The sequence below is a fragment of the Periplaneta americana genome, chromosome 13 (assembly GCF_040183065.1).
Source record: "Periplaneta americana isolate PAMFEO1 chromosome 13, P.americana_PAMFEO1_priV1, whole genome shotgun sequence".
NCBI lineage: Eukaryota > Metazoa > Arthropoda > Insecta > Blattodea > Blattidae > Periplaneta > Periplaneta americana.
The window spans coordinates 108331136-108350774 of NC_091129.1; the positions used below are offsets into that span (position 1 = coordinate 108331136).

Below are 19639 nucleotides of genomic sequence, written 5' to 3' on the forward strand. Positions count from 1 at the left end.
TGAATTTATACATTCAGTTATTTTTTTCTGTTCTGTAAAGCAGCAGATCTGCAATTGTTGTTAAATGTTTTTATTTCTTTATTCAAAAGATTTGGAACCATAAATTTAAACAGGATAGCGTGGGAGAGAAATTTTCTCACACAGAATCAGTTCCAAATCAAACAGTCCTGAAATATATTTAGGGCTATCATAAATCCACGAAACAGGCTTTCAAACATTTCCTAAAAAATATAAACACTAAACTGTAAAAATATTAATATTCGTATTCCCTCTGGTGGTCGTCTGCTCTTCAGGCAATGGATTTATAATAGACACACTTACAATAAGTCAGGAACTGCAGGTTATGTGTAGTCCATCAGGTACAAAATCATCAACTGTTTCAAAAAACTGTGTTTTCAACCAAACTCATAGTATCGTCAACCGGGTATACTTTACACAAGGGGGGTAACTTTACACATTTCTAGAAAACATGTTTAGATGGCCATACATTACAGACAATGTGTAGCAACTCCGTGGAACTGATTCTGTGTGACAACAGCACATGTGTGTAGTAGTCTGAAGTGTGTGCCATTATTAAAGCTGTAATAGGCCTACACCATTGTTGCTGGTGAATTTCACGAGGCAAGTATTTTTACTCTTTTTTCTATGTGTAAAAACTTTGTGTTGTACTGAATAGTTCAGTTCATACATTCAATTGTGACTAGTATTGTATGAAATTATGAAGCTTTCGGACGCAGGAAATGACTGCCTGACCAGTTTTTCGTTACATGTGCTACCCTGCGAGAGGGAAAACAAGAATGATAACCTAATGTACCTCTGAACGGGGCAACTTTACACAGATGTGAAGTGTTTATGGACACTAATTAAAAATAAAAACTCTTTTTAATATGATGTGTAATGTCACTATTAATGGTGGTAGGATCAATTCCCGTCAATGATAGGGGAAAATAAATGACTTTCAAACAGACAAGGTCGTTACTTGTAGATTATTATTATCAGTACTATTACCATTATTATTATTTTAAATAATCCGTGGCACGTCAGCTCTGAAGGATCAATGTCAGTTGAATCGGTTACTGCAACTTGTAGGTAGCAGTATAGTCATGTGGTTAGCATGACGCTATCCCTCAACCGTTGGACCGTCACCAGGTTCTGAAAAGGCTTCCTACAGCACCTCCCCAGGAAAATCACAATGTAGCAGCACATTCATGAACAGCATATAACCATTTATTGTACTGTTATTACATTTCTTTATTTTTATATAAAATATTTCATTTTCAGGAATTTACCAATATATTTTGTTCTCACTGTGCTAACTGTAGTGGGCTAATAAATTGCGAAACACATCATATTGTTCAGAAATGTTTTACCTTTCCAATCCCAGTACTTAAAACAGTGCAATGTTGGATCATATTGAACAGAATACTCGATTATAAGGCAAAGTAAATATGTGTGTAAAGTAACCCCGTAAACGGGGCATCTTTACACACGTGATTATTTATTTACAAGTGTGGCATAATGCATATGTACAACCACTAGATTTTCAAATTTACTCAAATTAACCAGGAACATTCATATAAAAATTAATTTGTGTATCTAACTTGATAATCTTCAATTATTTTAACGAATAAGCAAAAAAAAAAAATGTGTAAAGTAACCCCGGTTGACGGTAATTAAAAAAATATACGTGTGCACTTATAAAATAACGTCACCGTCTTGGAAATATAGCAGTTGGTCGAGTATGCTCACCTCTGTTGAGAGACAATAGTCGCTGTAACACTATGGAGTACGAGTGACAAACATTGACAGGTAGAAAATTCATATAAAGGAAACAAGAAGGCAAATATTTTAGAGGTATAGTTGAAGCTGAATGATATACATAAATTTATACTGTGTATATACAATTTATATGTATATATAGTTTAAGCTGAATATATGTCTGGAACGCGAAAATTGGAGTGAGACAAGTGGTCAACATGCTTTGAGCTCACATACACATTTCCTTTCAGCCACAAATTCCCTTACAAGGACGTGCGATCTCATACCTCTTAACTATTTTCCTCCCATTTCATTCATTCATTCATTCATTCATTCAATTATTGATTGATTGATTGATTGATTGATTGATTGATTGATTGATTCATTCATTCATTCATTCATTCATTCATTCATTCATTCATTCATTCATTCATTCATTCATTCATTCACGCCTTCCTAGACATCAATATATTTTGCAAGGTGTCTGATTTAAATCGTCCATTTTTGTTTAGGCAGCCCATATATCAATCCAGACATGGGAGGCATTTCATGTATCGCAGGTGGAATCAGAGGTGTGTATAACGTCCAGTGACATTGTCACGTGAATGTTACGAATTTTAATTTTCATGTGATAATTTTATGGTAAATATGTGCAGTCAATCTGTTGTGTTAATTATTTATTTTCTTTCGGCTTTCCAACGTTTATTATAATCGCGTTTTTCAATGGATAATGATTTTATGGAGTCATTTGCTCTTTCTCGCATTATTTCTTATTACATAAGTTATCTCCAATCCCTCAAATTAATCTGTTTTGTTTAATTCGGAATAATTGACGGGCATGATAAGTAGGTATCTGTAAAAAGAACAGACAGCGTAGAGTTTAACAAAATGTATTCTTTTATTTTAAGATATTCTGAAAATGTGACTGCTAGCGACACTACCACGAGAGCGTCACAACCTGGGTAGACCATGAAAAACTTTAGATTTAGACTATGATATAAAAATGGTCTACGAAATACGAGTTCAATGACAACCCGCATGGAGCTGTATAATGTCGACGTATACTGCTTGCTGAAATATCGCATATTCAATTCATCTGGCGCTATCATTCACTTTTGCTGTCACGAGTTTCAGAGATTCGAACCGTGAATGATTACCGAAGGCCATGTACGAGTATGTAGCTACTGCTATGGAACATTGTGATTCATAAGATGTTTCATAGATTACATATTTCCGTCTTAAAGTAATATTAACTAAAACCTTGTGGAATCACCTGCTATCGAAGTTTGACATTATAGAGTACGAAAAGAAGAGCCGGAGATTGAACCCTCACGGGCAGTCGAAATATTCATAGAACCCACTAGCTACATTGAGAGATCCGCGTATTAAAATTTGTTTCTTTATTCAAACGCATTGTATGAATCAATATATTAATCAATCAACCCGTTTATGTAGACTATATTATTTTAGCTGTTTTCAATCATTATCAAAACTAAAATCCAAGCGCTGCGAGTTAGAGAATTTCAAAGGCAAAAAGTGTCTCCCTCTAGTCATGTTGTGCGTGATACCTAAACAATCAATTAACGGTTTGAGTCAGACACTCTGTATAGTATAGTTGTACCGGTAACTCATAACAAACAAGACACCCTTCAACTGAATTGTAGAGAAATAATTCTTTAATTTCTTCCACATGATTAATAATATGATTTCACAACCCTGTTTTGAAGCACAAATCTTGAATTATGAAGTTCAGTACCTGTTCTTCTAAGACAGCAATCACATTTATTTTATTGAAATAAATAGATATAGGCCTATTATGGAATTTTGTTTTAGACCAGCGTTTTTCAACCTCGTTTTTATCTATAAACTTTTGTAAATAATCTGTACAATATTTGTACTTAAATAAATTATAATTGAAAATTATTTTTAAATCTATAAATAAGGTTTTACTTTTTGTTGTAAATTTTAACACTACTTTAAGCGTATAGAGTTTTTCACTTTTATCGATGACAAAATAATTATTTTCTTTCATAATATCTCGAAATTCTAAATCATTAGATTTTATTAAGTTTCGTAAAAATAAAACTTTAATTATATTGGATTATTTATTATCACTCAAAGTTCAAATTACATCTAAATTATAAACGAAAATAAAATACTTGTACTATAAAACAAACATAATGGAGATTACAATTTATATATTTATAAAGGAAATTTAAAAATTCAGAGGAATGTTTAAATTCCTTTACATTTTATTTGCGGAGCAAGATAATCATAATCAAGATATCTACCTCGTTTTGAATGTCTCAATTTTTATTTGTTTACATTTTCAATTAAACTTTCACTTTTATGTATGCAAATATTTACTTCTTGTTCGAGTGTGCAAGTTAAATAGATAAGGAAATAGTAAATATCAATAACATAGCGTAGGCCTAACTCCTATATTTAGAAATCTTGCCATAAACTGTATAATTTAGGCTATACATCCCTCTTCTTCACTTCAGTGTTAGAACAAATTTAAATTGAACGTCGACTTGTACTAACTTATTTTTGAAACATATAGACCTACCAGTAATATTACTAATTGGTTCAGAACTTCCAAATTATACTGTTCCAGTAATAAATCAATACGGTATTGACAATATTTCTTTCATAAATTATAATTTATTTCAGTTTGGATTCATTGACATTAACCTAAATATTGATTTAAATCTAATAAATTTAAATTTAAGTCTAATATTTATTTATAGTAACAGCATAAACAAAATAAAGCACAAATCAATCCGTCATCGTCATCGGAAATGAAGTTGAAGCAAAGTTCGTATACTGCAGTGGTATATTATAACACCCTTATTATATTTTGGGCATACAACTATTTTCAAGAACACTACATCTCTGAATTCATTTATGTATACGAAACTTGGGCCTACTGATGTTACTACAATAATAAAATTGTGGTTGATGCAGTTTAAAAGTGAAAATACTGTCACACAAGTCAAACAACACACACAAATTTTAGTCCCATATATTTAAAAGGAACTAGAGAAAAATAAAAAGAATAAACCGTTGTTAAAACAACAAAAAGAGAAGAAGACAATATGGTTTGTTTTATCAAAAGTTATAGGTGCTGTCAGACTGAAAAAAGCTGGTATAAACATTATAGACTGCTTCTTGATAATACTATCAAAACAAAATAATTTTGTATGAATTATAAGTTTATTAACAAGTGCCGAATTTTGTAGAATGCACTGAACGATTCAATATTTCTTCACACAGTCTTGGAGATGGGTCATAAACAAGAACATATGCGTAGATATGCATTCCTGTTAGTAAAAATTTAGTTTACCTTGATAAATGCCTTGGTCACAATCATGTTATACATGTTCTTGTACATAGAAGATGTAATTTATGCTTAGTTATCGTTAGCAACAAAACTGAAACAATCTTTCCATTAAAGTAGACCTGCTTTAAGCCAAATATAGATTCATGATCACAAAGGCACTCTAAAGGCAATATCGAGTCTTTCTGTACATTCGTAATGGTTGAATTCGGCAATACATTATTTGCCATATTTAATTTTTTGATAACTTTCCATGTCCAGTCTTATCTACTATTTCAACACACTTATAGTCCTCCTCTTTCATATCTTCATCACCCCAACCCCAAACATTTTCTTTGCTTTCACTATGTAAATCATTGATTATTTGGGTTATATTATTATTTTCATAAGCTTTATGGGAACCGTCGCCTGTCCTTCCTACCCTTTTCATTATTGTTTCCTTTGAAATAGTCTTCAAATCATATGCCCAGCCAAAAAGGGCGAAGAAGTTTATGAATATTGTAGCGGCATTTATGGTGAAAACCAATTCAGATGTCTTGTAATCGTATGGAAAAACGTGATGGTAGTTATGCCAACCTTCTCCATATGCCAAGAATGCCACAAGAGGATTCTCCGCTGGACTTATATTTCTGCAAAGAAATAAAAACAAACAGAATAATATTCATTAATGACCCAAAGTAAATCGTAACTAAATGATGAAGCATTTTCAAAGTGTGTCTTAAATTATTTCTTAGCCTGTCCCTATCAGTGAGAAACTGACATCCTCTGTCACGGTCGTCAACCAGTACTTTTATACAGAATATCACTTCTATTGTAAAATATTTTTATTTGAATTATAAACTTGTTTTATTCTTTGTTTTAGCATATCAACACTGATTACCACTAAAGCAGAAATTTTATGACTTTAGACTCTAAAATCACATCAAGCTAAAGACTGCTACATCAATTCATGTTCTACGCTTAGCCTTAAATTCCACAGCTGACTTCTGACATTCTTATTCTCTCCCACATAGCCTACATCCTTCATTCCCTTTAATCATCACGCTATCCATGAATGACGGCTGGACCACTTTTGTCTTCTTTTACATTTGAAGAGTCCACTGCAAGAATGATGGATGTCATTTGGAATACATTTTGCAGGAGAAGCAATGGAAAGTTTGAAATGCTTAGCGCTCAAAGCTTAACTGTGATTTTCCGATCATTACTGGGCAATGACTATCAGTGTTAATGCCATATAACTCTGTATGTACATTCTATATGTCTTAAGCTATGCATTGACAGTCTTTGTTCATTTTCGACAAGAAAGTGACATCCATTCTTGCAGTGCACTCTTCATTTCTTAGTTACTTTTCCCCTCGGCATTCACCGGACTCTTCTTTTTACTGTACACTCTGTTGTTCTCTTTCCTTGGCAGTTCTCTAATCATGGACTCCTGTGATGAGAAGTTCTGCTGGCAATAATCTAGGTCGAATATTTATCTTGAGTTTATCCTTCACCAAAATTTCGCTCAAGCTTCTTTTAGAAACGGCATTAACATCTTTTTGTTTCTCGTTTCCCTGCTGTAGTCCCGATCGATTCTTATCCTCTTCTGATAATATAATATAATATAATATAATATAATATAATATAATATAATATATATATATATATATATATATATATATATATATTCAGGATTCTACAGCTACTGCCGTCTTCCTGTGCCAATCCTCCAAAGCCTTCTGTCTTGTGGGTCTTCAGTCCTCAACCCCCTCTTGTGCATGACCTCCATTACTTCGTTGTCTCAAGTTCTTTTTGGTCTACCTCTTCCTCTACTGCCTGGAGGTTTCCACTGGTAAATTTGTTTAGGCCATCTATCTTCGCCCATTGTCATCAGATGACCAAACCACTTCAAACTCTTATTTTCTATTCTATTTAACACTGTTTCTTCAGCATCCATTCTATGCCTAATTTCTTCATTTTTAATGTGGTCCAAGCGGGAGACTCTAGCACTTCGTCTCAAATAATCCATTTCACTAACATTTTGCCAATATATTGTTTGGTATCTTTCAAAACATGTTTATCCCACCATATAGAATTTAAACATGTCATAATTTTTTTTTATTTTGTTCAATTCCGTTTTTTATTTCCTCTTCGCCAATATCTTCTGTTTTAGTTATAATTGTACCTAGGTATTTTGCCTGGTTAACTTGTTTAATCTCAATTTCATCATCTATAATAATATTATCACTACTTTTAGTATTAATGGCCAAATATTCTGTCTTCTTATAATTTATAGAGAGACCCCAGGATTCATAAAATTTGTTTAATCTTTAGATCATAAATTCTAAATCAAAAAGATCTTGGGCAATCACAGCTTGATCGTCTGCAAATTGTAAATTAAATAGGAATTTATTTTCTATATATATTATAATATATAACAACACGCCAACATTTTGCTCCTCATGTTTATTACGGTCATTGCCATAACATTGCAGGGTTCCTGTGCCAGAATCATTACAGCACACATACCCGTTCTAAAGGCCCTCAAAGTAACTACCCACCTCGCGACTGTCCGTTATGGAAGGATATTATTCCCGATAGCTTCTACCAACTCTCTGTGGCATTCCTCCCACGGAAAACGGCTATTTTGATATACGAGTGTTGTTCAACACGGGTTACATCCATTCTGCGCGGGGCTACACTGACAACTGATTTAACATTACTCTGTTCTATTACAGACAAGTACAGAGCCATCTTGTGTTGTGGACATACACTATGCACGGTTTCCATGCAACATATGACATTTTGTGATACTAACCTTACCTTCGAAAAAAAAAGTTGCCATGACTTATGGCCCAACTCTCGTACAATATAATATATCATACTTTTGTGTTACGGATCTATGACAATATTTTTCTCACGATTTATTCTCGTCTGAATTAAAGTAATTACAACACTGTACTCACCGATCATAAGGCTTGTTACCCCACATGTGGGCTGCACTGTTGACAAGCCACGTGAAGTTGAGACCCAGGACCCATCGAAGCAAACAGGTGTACCATGACACCCATGGATCTTCATTCCACAAGTAAATTGGTACTATTGTTGGAAGTACGAATGTTAACAGGGGCATCAGAATGAGGTAGTACCTTTAAATATGAAATATTTTGTGTTACGGTGGCATATTGAGGTTAATTTTTTGTGTGTACAGTATTTTTAAAGATATAATCATGATAAGCAAGAGAACGTACACTAGATAATGTGCATTTTTCCATTATTGATGACTAGATAAAATGGAATCAAGTTATTACACTTTATATCCACATATATCCGCAGACTAAATTAATTTATTATAAGAAGTGAAATGAGAATATTAAAATTGTATTTAAATTTATATGAATTACAATTAATATAAAAATGCGTATAAGAGTCAGAGCATAAACAAAGTATTCAGAATAAATCGTTAAAGGGCCTTTGGTCCTCTACGTTTCGTCCACTTTTTTTTTCCACTAACACATTTGTCCATTTCATAATTCGTCCATTAAGTTTTGTCCACCAACCATTTAGTCCATTTTCATGTTTCGTCCATTATGTTTTCGTCTACTGATCATTTCGTCCACTATGGCAAAAAAATAGATGACATGAAACATAATTCATTTGGTGAAAAAGTAATTTATTTGAATTTAAATGTGTTGTTGAATGTACATACTGTTTGTATTATAAACATAATTAATCATAATTTTCTTCTTCCTGAAGAACTTCAGCAGGGTTAATTTTTAATCTAGTACATGAAATTCCTCTCAAATACGTTTCTAGCCGGCCGTCGTTCTTGTAGTCTTCATACCGTGTTACCAGCGAATAGGGATTATATAGAATGGACATTGAGCGAATTTTCCTGTGTTTTGTTTCTTTGTGCGCCGGCGTTTAGTTCCACTTTCAAGAGCTAGAGGTTAGTGTAATCGAGCACACGCTAAGATAATAATTAAGAGAAGAGTTGAGACACAGGATCCAAACATCGCCTACCTTATTGCATACCTAATCCAGTAACGCTTTACTTCAAATAAATTCAAGTTAACAGCTTTTCCATATTTCTCAGTGAGAAAATAGTTGTAATAATAATTTTTTATATTTTAGATATAATAAATTATATTATAAAATAATATAATATATTATAAAATTATGTATCAAATTAGTTTAATATTTGTATACAATATAATATAAGTATACGGTTTTACTTCTCATAAGAAGTTCTGTTTCTCCATTTCCAGTGCTATCAAATTATTACATATGTTAATTGTTGTTGGGGTCAACGTCTCAGCTCTCATTATAAAGGAACTCTAGAGTCTAGACGTTAAAGTTAATGACGGATTTATTATTTCATCGGTCCAATTTATTTTATTTGAATACATAATTTACCTAGATGTATTAATTGTATGTGTTATATTTCCGCTGTGTCGACTGCTAGCTGGTGTATGTCAGTGCAAACTCCTGGGAGAAAGCAGAATATCACGCTAAAACTAGTTTGAAGGTCATTGAAATCAGTCCTGCTGCATCAAATGTGCCGACGCGAAGTGTCTATACTGTATAATTATCTATACGCTGGTGTAACCATTTCCCTGATGCGTTCATGATTATTGACATATGTCTTACTTAATGGTGCATGGACTCGCGTGTGTCCTCCCAACAGTTGAGTAATCACCTGCTCATTTGATTCCTGTTCATCCAGCAAGACTTCCAAATGCTGTACAACTATTTACTATGCCAACCTTCGACGGCATTGTTAATCCTCTGTTCCTCACTCAAAACTGCTTCTTACACATTCCATAGCCATGTTTCCAGTGTTGTAATTGTAGGTGGAAAACACAAATATTTATTCTAAAATGGACGAAAGGTTATGGACATAAAAGGTGTGGACAAAATGTATGAATGGACGTAAATTGTATGGACCAATCGGTTGTGGACGAAAGGTAATGGACGAAACAAATTGTGGACAAAAGGTAGTGGACGAAAGGCCCACAAAACCGCATAAATCATAAAGGCCTACAACACAATTTTCATTTACCTCTCTTATAAATAATACTGTACTTTATAAAAATCTACACACCATTTTCATCCTTTTTCTACTGGCCTATGGAAACTTTCTCGGTGATAGAGTACATGGATTGTAAATTTTATCTAAAAAACATACAGTCCACCGAATTGTCTCTCGAGACATACTGGATCCTAATTTTATCTCAAAGATCTACTGGCCACTGGATTCTCTTTTCCAATTACGATAAATTCTGGATTACGTATCAAAACCTACAGACTATCAAATTTTCCTTGCAGACATTATGTGTGTGCTAAATTATATCCAAAAAATATACCGGCGCTAAAATTCAATATCTATTGATGCTATCAATTCCCTTTAGTCACTTACTAGTAATGCGTATAGGACACCTTCTAAAATAGTAGCAAAGAAGTAGCAGATATTTTTTTCTCTCTACTAACTGGTCTCTGGATTCTTTCTTTTAAGTATGAATTCTGAATTACATATCAAGTCCACATCTGTGAAGTAATTGTTAGCACGTCTGGCCGCGAAACCAGATGGCCAGGGTTCGATTCCCAGTCGGGGAGTTTTTTCCGGAGTTTTCTCTCAACCCAATATGAGCAAATGGTGGATAACAATCGGTGCTGGACCTCGGACTCATTTCACCGGCATTATCACCTTCATCTTATTCAGACGCTAAAATATAATCTAAGATATTGATAAAGCGTCATAAAATAACCTACTAAAAGTTACATATCAAAGATCTACCGACTATGACATCTTTTTAGACACAATGGGTGTTAAATTCCATCTCAAAAATCGATAGACTTTGAATTCTTTCCTTTTACACTGTCGGATCCTAGATTACAACTTAAAAAAATACTGTATTTTTTGTCAAAGCTATACTAGACACTAGGTTTCAATAGCCTCTAAATTCCTTCTTTCAGATATACTAGATTCTAAATTACATTTGAAAAATTATTCGTCTGTGAATTCTGTCTGATCGTAGATGGCAATTATTCTTGCTACCCGCAATATTTGTATTCCCAAATATTCTCTTCTGATGCATCAAAGGTAGCCTACCCTTCTCTTCAAGACATTCTCGAGAGATACCACCAAGTATGATAAAAAACATTGCTTGCCCATTACAGTGATGTTTATGTTTTTCTACTGTAAATATTATAATAATTATAACGCTTCAAAGCTTGAAGTGATGTCAGTAGAGAAAATGTAATGAAATTTTGTATAAACAGCTGATTATTACATGATGAAGACTGAGATAAAGAGCTTTCAAATTACTTCAGTTGTGTGTTTTATATGTACTCACTTCCTCTGAAAGACAACAACAGGATCTTCTTCCAGATCGCTCATGTCCACCTTCCTGCCCTTGTTAATAACATCAGGATGTTTTTTCATAAGGAGCCACCCTACATGAGAGAAGAAGAATCCTCTCTTTGCATTATGAGGATCAGCATCTGTTTCTGAGAACTTGTGGTGCACCCTATGATCACGGGACCACTCATAGATGTGATTCTGAAAGTATAATCAATTTTAACAAATTTAACATAAAAAATCAACTGCATGATATTAATAACAAAACAAGCGACATAAATTTCAAGCAGTTTGTAGTAAAATACAAAGATTGGCCAATTAATTATTTGTCAATCAAAATGCATTTAATAGCCTATTGGTGTAGATAACTGAATCTGCTGTAGTACAATGTCGCCTTCAGTTAAGATTTCTTATAAGAAATGAGGGCTATTTTGATCGTTGTTCATTAGGCCTATACATAATGGTTGTTACCAGTAGCCAGAGTTGAGCTGTGATCAATATGTTTTGCATAATACATATTCCGAACAAAAATTGCGTTAAATTAATTTTTTCACTTTCAATTATATTAACAATCCTTACAAATAAAAACCAATTCCTTAAAAATCTATTAAATATCACAACAACCAACCAAAAGCATTAACGTTTCACGCGATTACAGGAATCTTATGAATCCCCTGTTACTTTTTTTACTGTCGGAGTTACTATATATATATAGTCAGCCTGGTTGGAGCAGTTGGTATAGGGCTGGCCTTCTATGCCCGAGGTTCGATCCCGGGCCAGGTGCTTAAATGCGAAAGGTTCATGTCAGTAGATTTACTGGCATGTAAAAGAACTCCTGGAGGACAAAATTCCGACACACCGGCGACGCTGATATAACCTCGCCAGTTGTGAGCGTCGTTAAATAAAACATATTATGCACACACACAGTATCTGCAGAAACATTCGTTCCTCTTATTATAAATTACAATACAAACCTGAAAAGCAATCGTCTGGAATATGGCAAGTATGACCCTTAGTTGCCAGGTGGCCTTATACGATTTGTGAGCCCACAGACGATGTGCTCCTGCTGTAATTCCGAAACCACCACATGAAGCAACTAAATAACCTGCAAAGACAAAGCTTGTTCAGTACACGCTGGCAGGTAAACCTGGTCCAAGTTAAATAGTTGGTTAGTTTTACTGTTCAATTAGATAAAGTGGGTTAATTGTTGGTTCAATTTGAGTTGGGTGAGATACAAATCTATCTTAATTTACCATGCTATCAGTACCATCGGAAATGCATATACGTATCAGATGTATATGGCGTCATTGAAAAGTTCACTTAAAGCTTATCAGCTATTCTTCGCCACTAAGAGCTCTGGATGCCGATGTTCTTAAAAGAGAGCACGAATGCTCTGAGGGATGACGTCACGGACCATTGATCTTGCCGATAATTGGTCTAGTGTGATCCAGCATGTGTATAATTGAGGACATCACCCGAATAAGGGCGTATACAGCAAAATGTAGCTCTGATATAAACTAATTTCAATGTTTATAAGCTGTCAGGTTCATCATAGTTGCGTCGAAAAAGTTTTTCATCGCTGTTAAATAGTTTCGAGGATATTTAAAACAAAATTATTGAAACATAACAGCAAAGAGTATGTTCTACTATTAGTAAATAAATATAATATGGAACCCTGTATACGCCCTTTTTCCGGCGACAATATATTTTAGTACTGTTTTAATTATTCTGATGTTCTAGGTGTCTAACTTCGCATGAAAATTAATTATATATGGGAACATCTCGTACTTTATTAATAATTTTGTCTGAAAAAAGTAAAATAAAATAAATTCAACAAAATAAAATATACATTTACCATAACGTATTAAATAAAATCATTTAGTAATTACACAAGTAGGCCTACAAAATAAGATTACATTTTTAGTTTATGGTTTTCTTGTTCTTATTTATTTTTATTCTTTATGCATCATCACTATTGTTGCTAGAGCCATCTTCACCATTGTGTGATGATGTCCTGGCTTTATTCAGCATTGAGTTCAGCCAACTTTGGCCATCTTCATCTGAAAACTGTAAGAGGTCTCTTAAGTCTTTCGCCTTGGAGGGTTTCAAAGGCACTGGATTCATTTGTGTTGGAGTCAAAAGTTTCAGCTGCGACACTTCCATTCCCGTCTTCCAAATGTTGAAGGAAACAAATGATGCAGATTATGAGGTTCAAGCTGAAAATACCCCTGATGTACTGTTTTGCTCTTGTTTATACTTTTGCACCATGATTGTATGAGGATTATTTAAGTGTGTATACCCCTTTTATCACTCAGTATGTCAACTGGAACCAGTTTATGTTGAACTGTTGTTAATCGTTTCTCTGTAATTTGCAATAGACGCGATAGAAAATTTCGACATACATAAATTCTTTTGCCCCCATTACAGAAAACACTAAATTTCCACACATTATCCCTTTCCTTGAATGACTGAAGATTCTTAGCTTTTAGATTCACTCTTTCAAGGCAAGAAGTAATAAAATAATATTCTAATTTCGAACCCATGTCCCAAAAACGTTTAAAAATAGAGAGTTGATCGTCCTTTGAAATTTCATGTGTACACATTTTCATACTTCTCTTCTTACCGGTGTAAATAACTTCTTTTCCATTTCCTTGACTGTACAAGTTGTGTATGACTTGCCACTGCTTCCATTCATTTTCCTTTATTTAGTTTTCAGTTTTCTTCACAAGCTTCTTTTTTCCTATATTTTCGGTCATGATTCACTGCTGCAACTGACAACCTGAAGCAGGCCTAAACATCGAATATTGGCCTACTACAGTACGGCTTGCAACAGCATGTGACTGCCGCTGTAGTAGGCGCGTTCACTCGTTCAACGTAAACGCGTAACATTGTGTCCTGTGTTACGTATTGAAGCTAGACTTACGAAAATTTACTACAGTGTACTATACGCATTCAACTATCTAATCCCTTGATCGTCGGAGAACGGGCGTATAAGCGTATACGCCGTTATTCGGGTGAAGCTCTCAATTAATTGCATGTTGATTAGAATATATCATCCCAGCATGTGATTTTTACTTCAGTACCCCTTTAAGCATCGCCTAGTCCGAGGCCAAATGCGTGTTCTTTTGTTGATGAAAACACTGAAGCGAAATTAATAAGAGTTAGGCTGCATATGTACGAAAAATTTATTTATAATTAAACTGAATTACTACAATTTTTTTCCAAAATCGTTTTCGAACATGAGAAAAATTTTAAACATATACGTATATACATAAATAGAATAGGCTACAGCAGTTCTTGTACCATCCTTACTCTCACCCTTTGCGAGTTACGGAATATCAAAACAGCCTAAGGTTTTATACATCTTGAGCACCAGAATTTCGTCACACTTTTTGTTGAAGCACCCCTTCGTTTAGACATATTACGTAAAAAAAAGTTACATCTCTGTTACTCTGAAACACATGCAGAAATTTCCTGACAAAAAATTTACAGTTTATGTTCATAGATATAATTATGTAAGCATAGACAGTGTTCTTGGAGGCTGAATAGATTGTTATAATAAATTTCCAAAAAAAAAATATTTATCCCCTTATCAACACACCTTTTGCGCTCGTGTGCGAAATTTTAACATTACGTTAATTACAATTTGAAAATTATATATTATTTTTACTTTATAGGAACATTGTGATAGTGATGGAGAGTTGCCACTAGCGTTATACTTGCATGATATTTCGTATTATTGACAGTAATATTTCGTATATTGAAAGTGATTTTAGTTTCAAAATTGGAATTAACATAATGTTAAAATTTCGGACCGTATCGGTTGAATAGAACGTCTCTAAATAAGTGAAACCAAGCAAAACCAAACCAATAGGCTGTTATACTATTAACCTTTTAATTCTGTATTGACCATCGACGTAGCTCAGACGGTAGCACTTCACAGAAACGGACGCCATTCTTCGTGTTAACAGTCTGTTAAAGTCCCTCAGTTAACGCTGTGGAGGTCCTCTCGAACTTCCCTGATTTTGATTGTCTATGTATGAAAGGAAGACCAAAGGCGTAGCGAAATTTCTATCGTTTTTATTGGAAAATTCAACTTAAATATTTTCGTCACTGGTGTGGATTTTTTATTTTTATTTAAGTGGCTGTATCAACACCTCAGGTTATTTAGCGTCGGAATGAAGTGAAGGTGGTAATGCTGGTGAAATGAGTCCGGGGTCCAGCACCGAAAGTTACCCAGCATTTGCTCAAATTGGGTTGAGGGAAAACCCCGGAAAAAACCTCAACCAGGTAACTTGTCCCGACCGGGATTCGAACCCGGGCCACCTGGTTTCGCGACCAGACGCGCTAACCGTTACTCCACAAGTGTGGACTCTGATGTGGATGGCACTGGTGGTTGTCTGTCGATGCGAATATTACTCGTAGAAGGTACACATTATTCAAGAAATCAAGCCAACCGACAAAACTCAGCGACAAGAATTTGCAATTGAGATTCCAGAACCCATTAACGAAAACAAACATTTCTGAGGCATATTATCTTTTCTCACGAGGCAACTCTACATTCGTCTGAGAAAGTTAACCTCCACAATGTCCTAATATGTGACTCTCGTACAGTTGAGATAGCACTAAGCTAAATGTTTGGTGTGGCCTCATGCATATTTTTCTTTAGCCTACTGTCTTAGCACCTCCGCACCTACACAAGCTACAAGAATACGTATTTCCAGAGACTGCACACAAACAGCCCAGCAAAATCTTCCAACAAGATGGAGCACCGCCTCAATAGAGAATCATTGTGTGTACACTGGATTCCATACGCCGTCTCTTTCTTTTGTCGTACTGACGAGCGTATGCCGAATCTCAGCGCTGAGCAATCTGATGGCATCACGGTGTTCCGAATTTCAGCAATGATGTCACTGATGCTCCAGCGTTGTCGCACCGGTTCCATCAGCTTGCAGAGATGGTGGCAGTATCCATCAGCCACCATCAGTGAATCTGATTGGTTCTTGTATAGGGCGGGAATTAGCAGACGAATGGCATCAGTTGTGCCATGGCGGTGTATTCTGCTGTATTGTTTGTAATGTGCACAACGTAAAAACAATATGTTAATAGCTTATGAATGAACATGTCAACGGACCAGTTATTACTGGTTCAAGAAATAAATTATTTATGCTCTCTTTTCTTTGAGCGAGATGAATGAATGAATGAATGAATAGTCGATTTGTCCCTGAAGGGCTAAGGCCTCCTCTTGCGAGGGGTAGCTCGGTAAGACTCAGGCGGTGAGCTAGTCTGCATAAGTGGTTAGCTTCGTTGGAATTCGCTCAATTCTGGGCAGTCACTGGATCACTTCCGCACTTTACCTCTTTAGCCCTCTCTCACTTCTTTGCGATCGTGTTCGTCACTCCGTACTTCGCGCACTTCCTCCCTTCTTTCCGGTCGGGCACTAGGTGATCGTGTTTAGCACTTCCTGCCTCCTTCTTCGGATGTCTCCCCAGTCGCTGCGGTCTCGTGCAGTGCTAGTCCAGTGTGCTCCTGCTTCTTTCTTGAAGGCGTCGTCCCATCTGAGCGAGATGACAGTATGGAAATTTCGCAAAATCTTGCTAGCGTATCACACCAACAGCTTGTACAGCCGCCATGATAGCCATTGAACCTTCCAGCAGTTTTGTTCCTATTTCGCTGCAGCGTGACGTCACTGACGTATCCCTATCCCTACCATGCACGTGCGTTGTGACTCGCCTATATTCCGGTTTTCAGTTTGTTGAATGCTGCCATCCATCTCTTCCTTGGCCTTCATTTCTTTCATCTCCTTGGTTGACCTCCATTTTAGAATTTTTGTTTCCGCAGCTCTTCGTCATCCGTACCATATCCTCTTCAGTTCTGTTGTAGAGTATACTATACATAATTTTCTTTTAATTTTTTTTTTGCAGTGTCTTGGAAACTTTTCAGAAATTACATTTGATAGAAATGAAGAGTATCACTTTTGCAACATTCCTATACCAGAATTATAAATTAGAATTTAAAATTTGTGGGCACCAAGAGTCAAAATTGTCCCAAAATTTGATTTTTTGTGAAGACTTGGTTTGGGATTTTTGGAACCCCCAGAATTATGTGACCGATTTTTTTTTCAATTAAAAAAAATATATAAATGCAAGACTGAAGATGATATTACTTGTTTCGTTTTTATGTTACCTGTTATTGTGTGAGGAATAGATATAATTTCTCTGAGATAATTTCAAATTTTGTCCATTTCTATTATAATCGTTGGTTCTGACTTACCCCGTGGTTAGGAAGTTCGCTTACACGACCAGAAAATTCTAGATCAGGTATCTTTGAACGCCAGTGTACATTTAATTGTTATGAATTTATTTGTGTTGATTAAACTTTTATGCAAGGTGTAAACGATGTACACTGCCAAAATTAAATAGACAGTATATATCGGTCTACTGAACAAAATGTCTGGTGACATTAAAAAATGTCTTGTAATTTTATTTTTAATTTGTAAAATACCACGTTTTTAAGATTTGTACTTACTTACTTGCTTTTAAGGAACTCGGAGGTTCATTGCCGCCCTCACATAAGCCCGCCATTGGTCCCTATCCTGAGCAAAATTAATCCATTCCCTATCATCATATCCCACCTCCCTGAAATCCATTTTAATATTATCTTCCCTTCTACGTCTCGGCCTCCCTAAAGGTCTTTTTCCCTCCGGCCTCCCAACTAACACTCTATATGCATTTCTGGATTCGCCCATACGTGCTACATGCCCTGCCCATCTCAAACATCTGGATTTAATGTTCCTAATTATGTCAGGTGAAGAATACAATGCGTGCAGTTCTGTGTTGTGTAACTTTCTCCATTCTCCTGTAACTTCATCCCTCTTAGCCCCAAATATTTTCCTAAGAGTTTTTAAGATTTGTAGCATTATTATTATTATTATTATTATTATTATTATTATTATTATTATTATTATTTTGTGTTTACATTTCGACTGAACATTAATACCATTGCCAATGGCCTTGCGCACACAACAGAGTAACAAACTACTGCTTCAGCGTACGCATCGGACAAAGTACAGTGGAAGCTCTTAAGTTCGACAGAAATCAAGTTCGACATCCTATAGTTCGACTGCTTACGTAGGAGAATTAGACACGCCCCTATATGGGCACTAAGAAACGGGTTTGCCATTTAAAAGGGAATTGATTCTGTGTCTTGTAGTGATACTTTTGTTAAAGGAAAACAGAATATTTTATTGATTAGGACATCCATATTGATTACTGATTTTAAATTAATGAAGTCTTCTTTTTCTATTTGAGAACTGTGCCGTTTGTGAGATGGAACTGTCGAAACCCACTGTGGTACTAGAAGCGCATACACAAGTCTCGGGGCGGGCAGAAAATGCAAGTACAGTACTGTATTCGTTGATGGATAACCAATAAGAATTTGTATTCATCTCACCTGCCACATCCACTACCCTTATTGGACTGAACGTTCAATTCTGTTCTATCAACCTTAGGAGAATCCACTGTAGATAATGACTGTCTATTCTCTTTTTCAAGAACGTTACTCATAAATAGACTTCGTTGAATTGCCACACGCAGCATGCAATCAGGTTGCCGATGTAAGGTAGTATAGAGGAGGTGAGCGACCGCCCGGTTTCGTAGTATAAGCAGTTCATGTTAAGAGTTGTGACCTGTCCAAATAGACAGAGCAGCTACAGCTAATGCATACCTATTATGTAAGTACTTGTTTTTGCATTACTGTAGTTGGAATAGTCAAAGCTTATCATTTGTTCAGTGCACACAAGAATTCAATCAAACATACTACAATGAGAGTGTTGCTGTTCCAAACAATTGCTCCTGGAATACCCTTACCCCCGCAGCCAGTCTTGACCCGTTGGGGAACGTGGTTGAATGCTGTTAATTATTATGCAGAACATTACGGCAAAATAATGGAAGTAATTGATGCATTGGATAGCACAGACAGTTCCGCTATTGCAGCTGTAAAGACATTGCTTTCTGAATAGCTATTGGGAGATATTCTGTTCATTGATTCTAATTTTAAAATCGTGTCCAAAAGCATCATCCTGTTAGACTCGTCTAAACTACAACTCTCAGAAGCCCTTAATATAGTGGATAAAGTATCACAAACCGTTATCCAAAATAACAATTCACTAATCTCAGAAAAAAGTGAAATGTAAGTTG

At 35.3% G+C, this 19639-nt stretch overlaps 1 protein-coding gene across 8 annotated transcripts in view; it reads right to left on the minus strand.

Annotated features, from left to right (window-relative positions):
• Window positions 1–1842: 1842 nt before the first annotated feature.
• LOC138712209 (acyl-CoA Delta-9 desaturase-like) overlaps window positions 1843–19639 on the minus strand; it is a 197800-nt gene continuing 180003 nt past the window's right edge. For all 8 annotated transcript variants that reach the window (XM_069843738.1, XM_069843734.1, XM_069843731.1 and 5 more), the window contains 4 exons: window positions 12416–12546; window positions 11437–11642; window positions 8047–8229; window positions 1843–5727 (listed from right to left, as the gene is read on the minus strand). In XM_069843738.1, coding sequence (XP_069699839.1) covers window positions 5331–5727; window positions 8047–8229; window positions 11437–11642; window positions 12416–12546 — 917 coding nt within the window. In that variant the 3' untranslated portion in view covers window positions 1843–5330. The remainder of the gene's footprint in view (window positions 5728–8046; window positions 8230–11436; window positions 11643–12415; window positions 12547–19639) is intronic.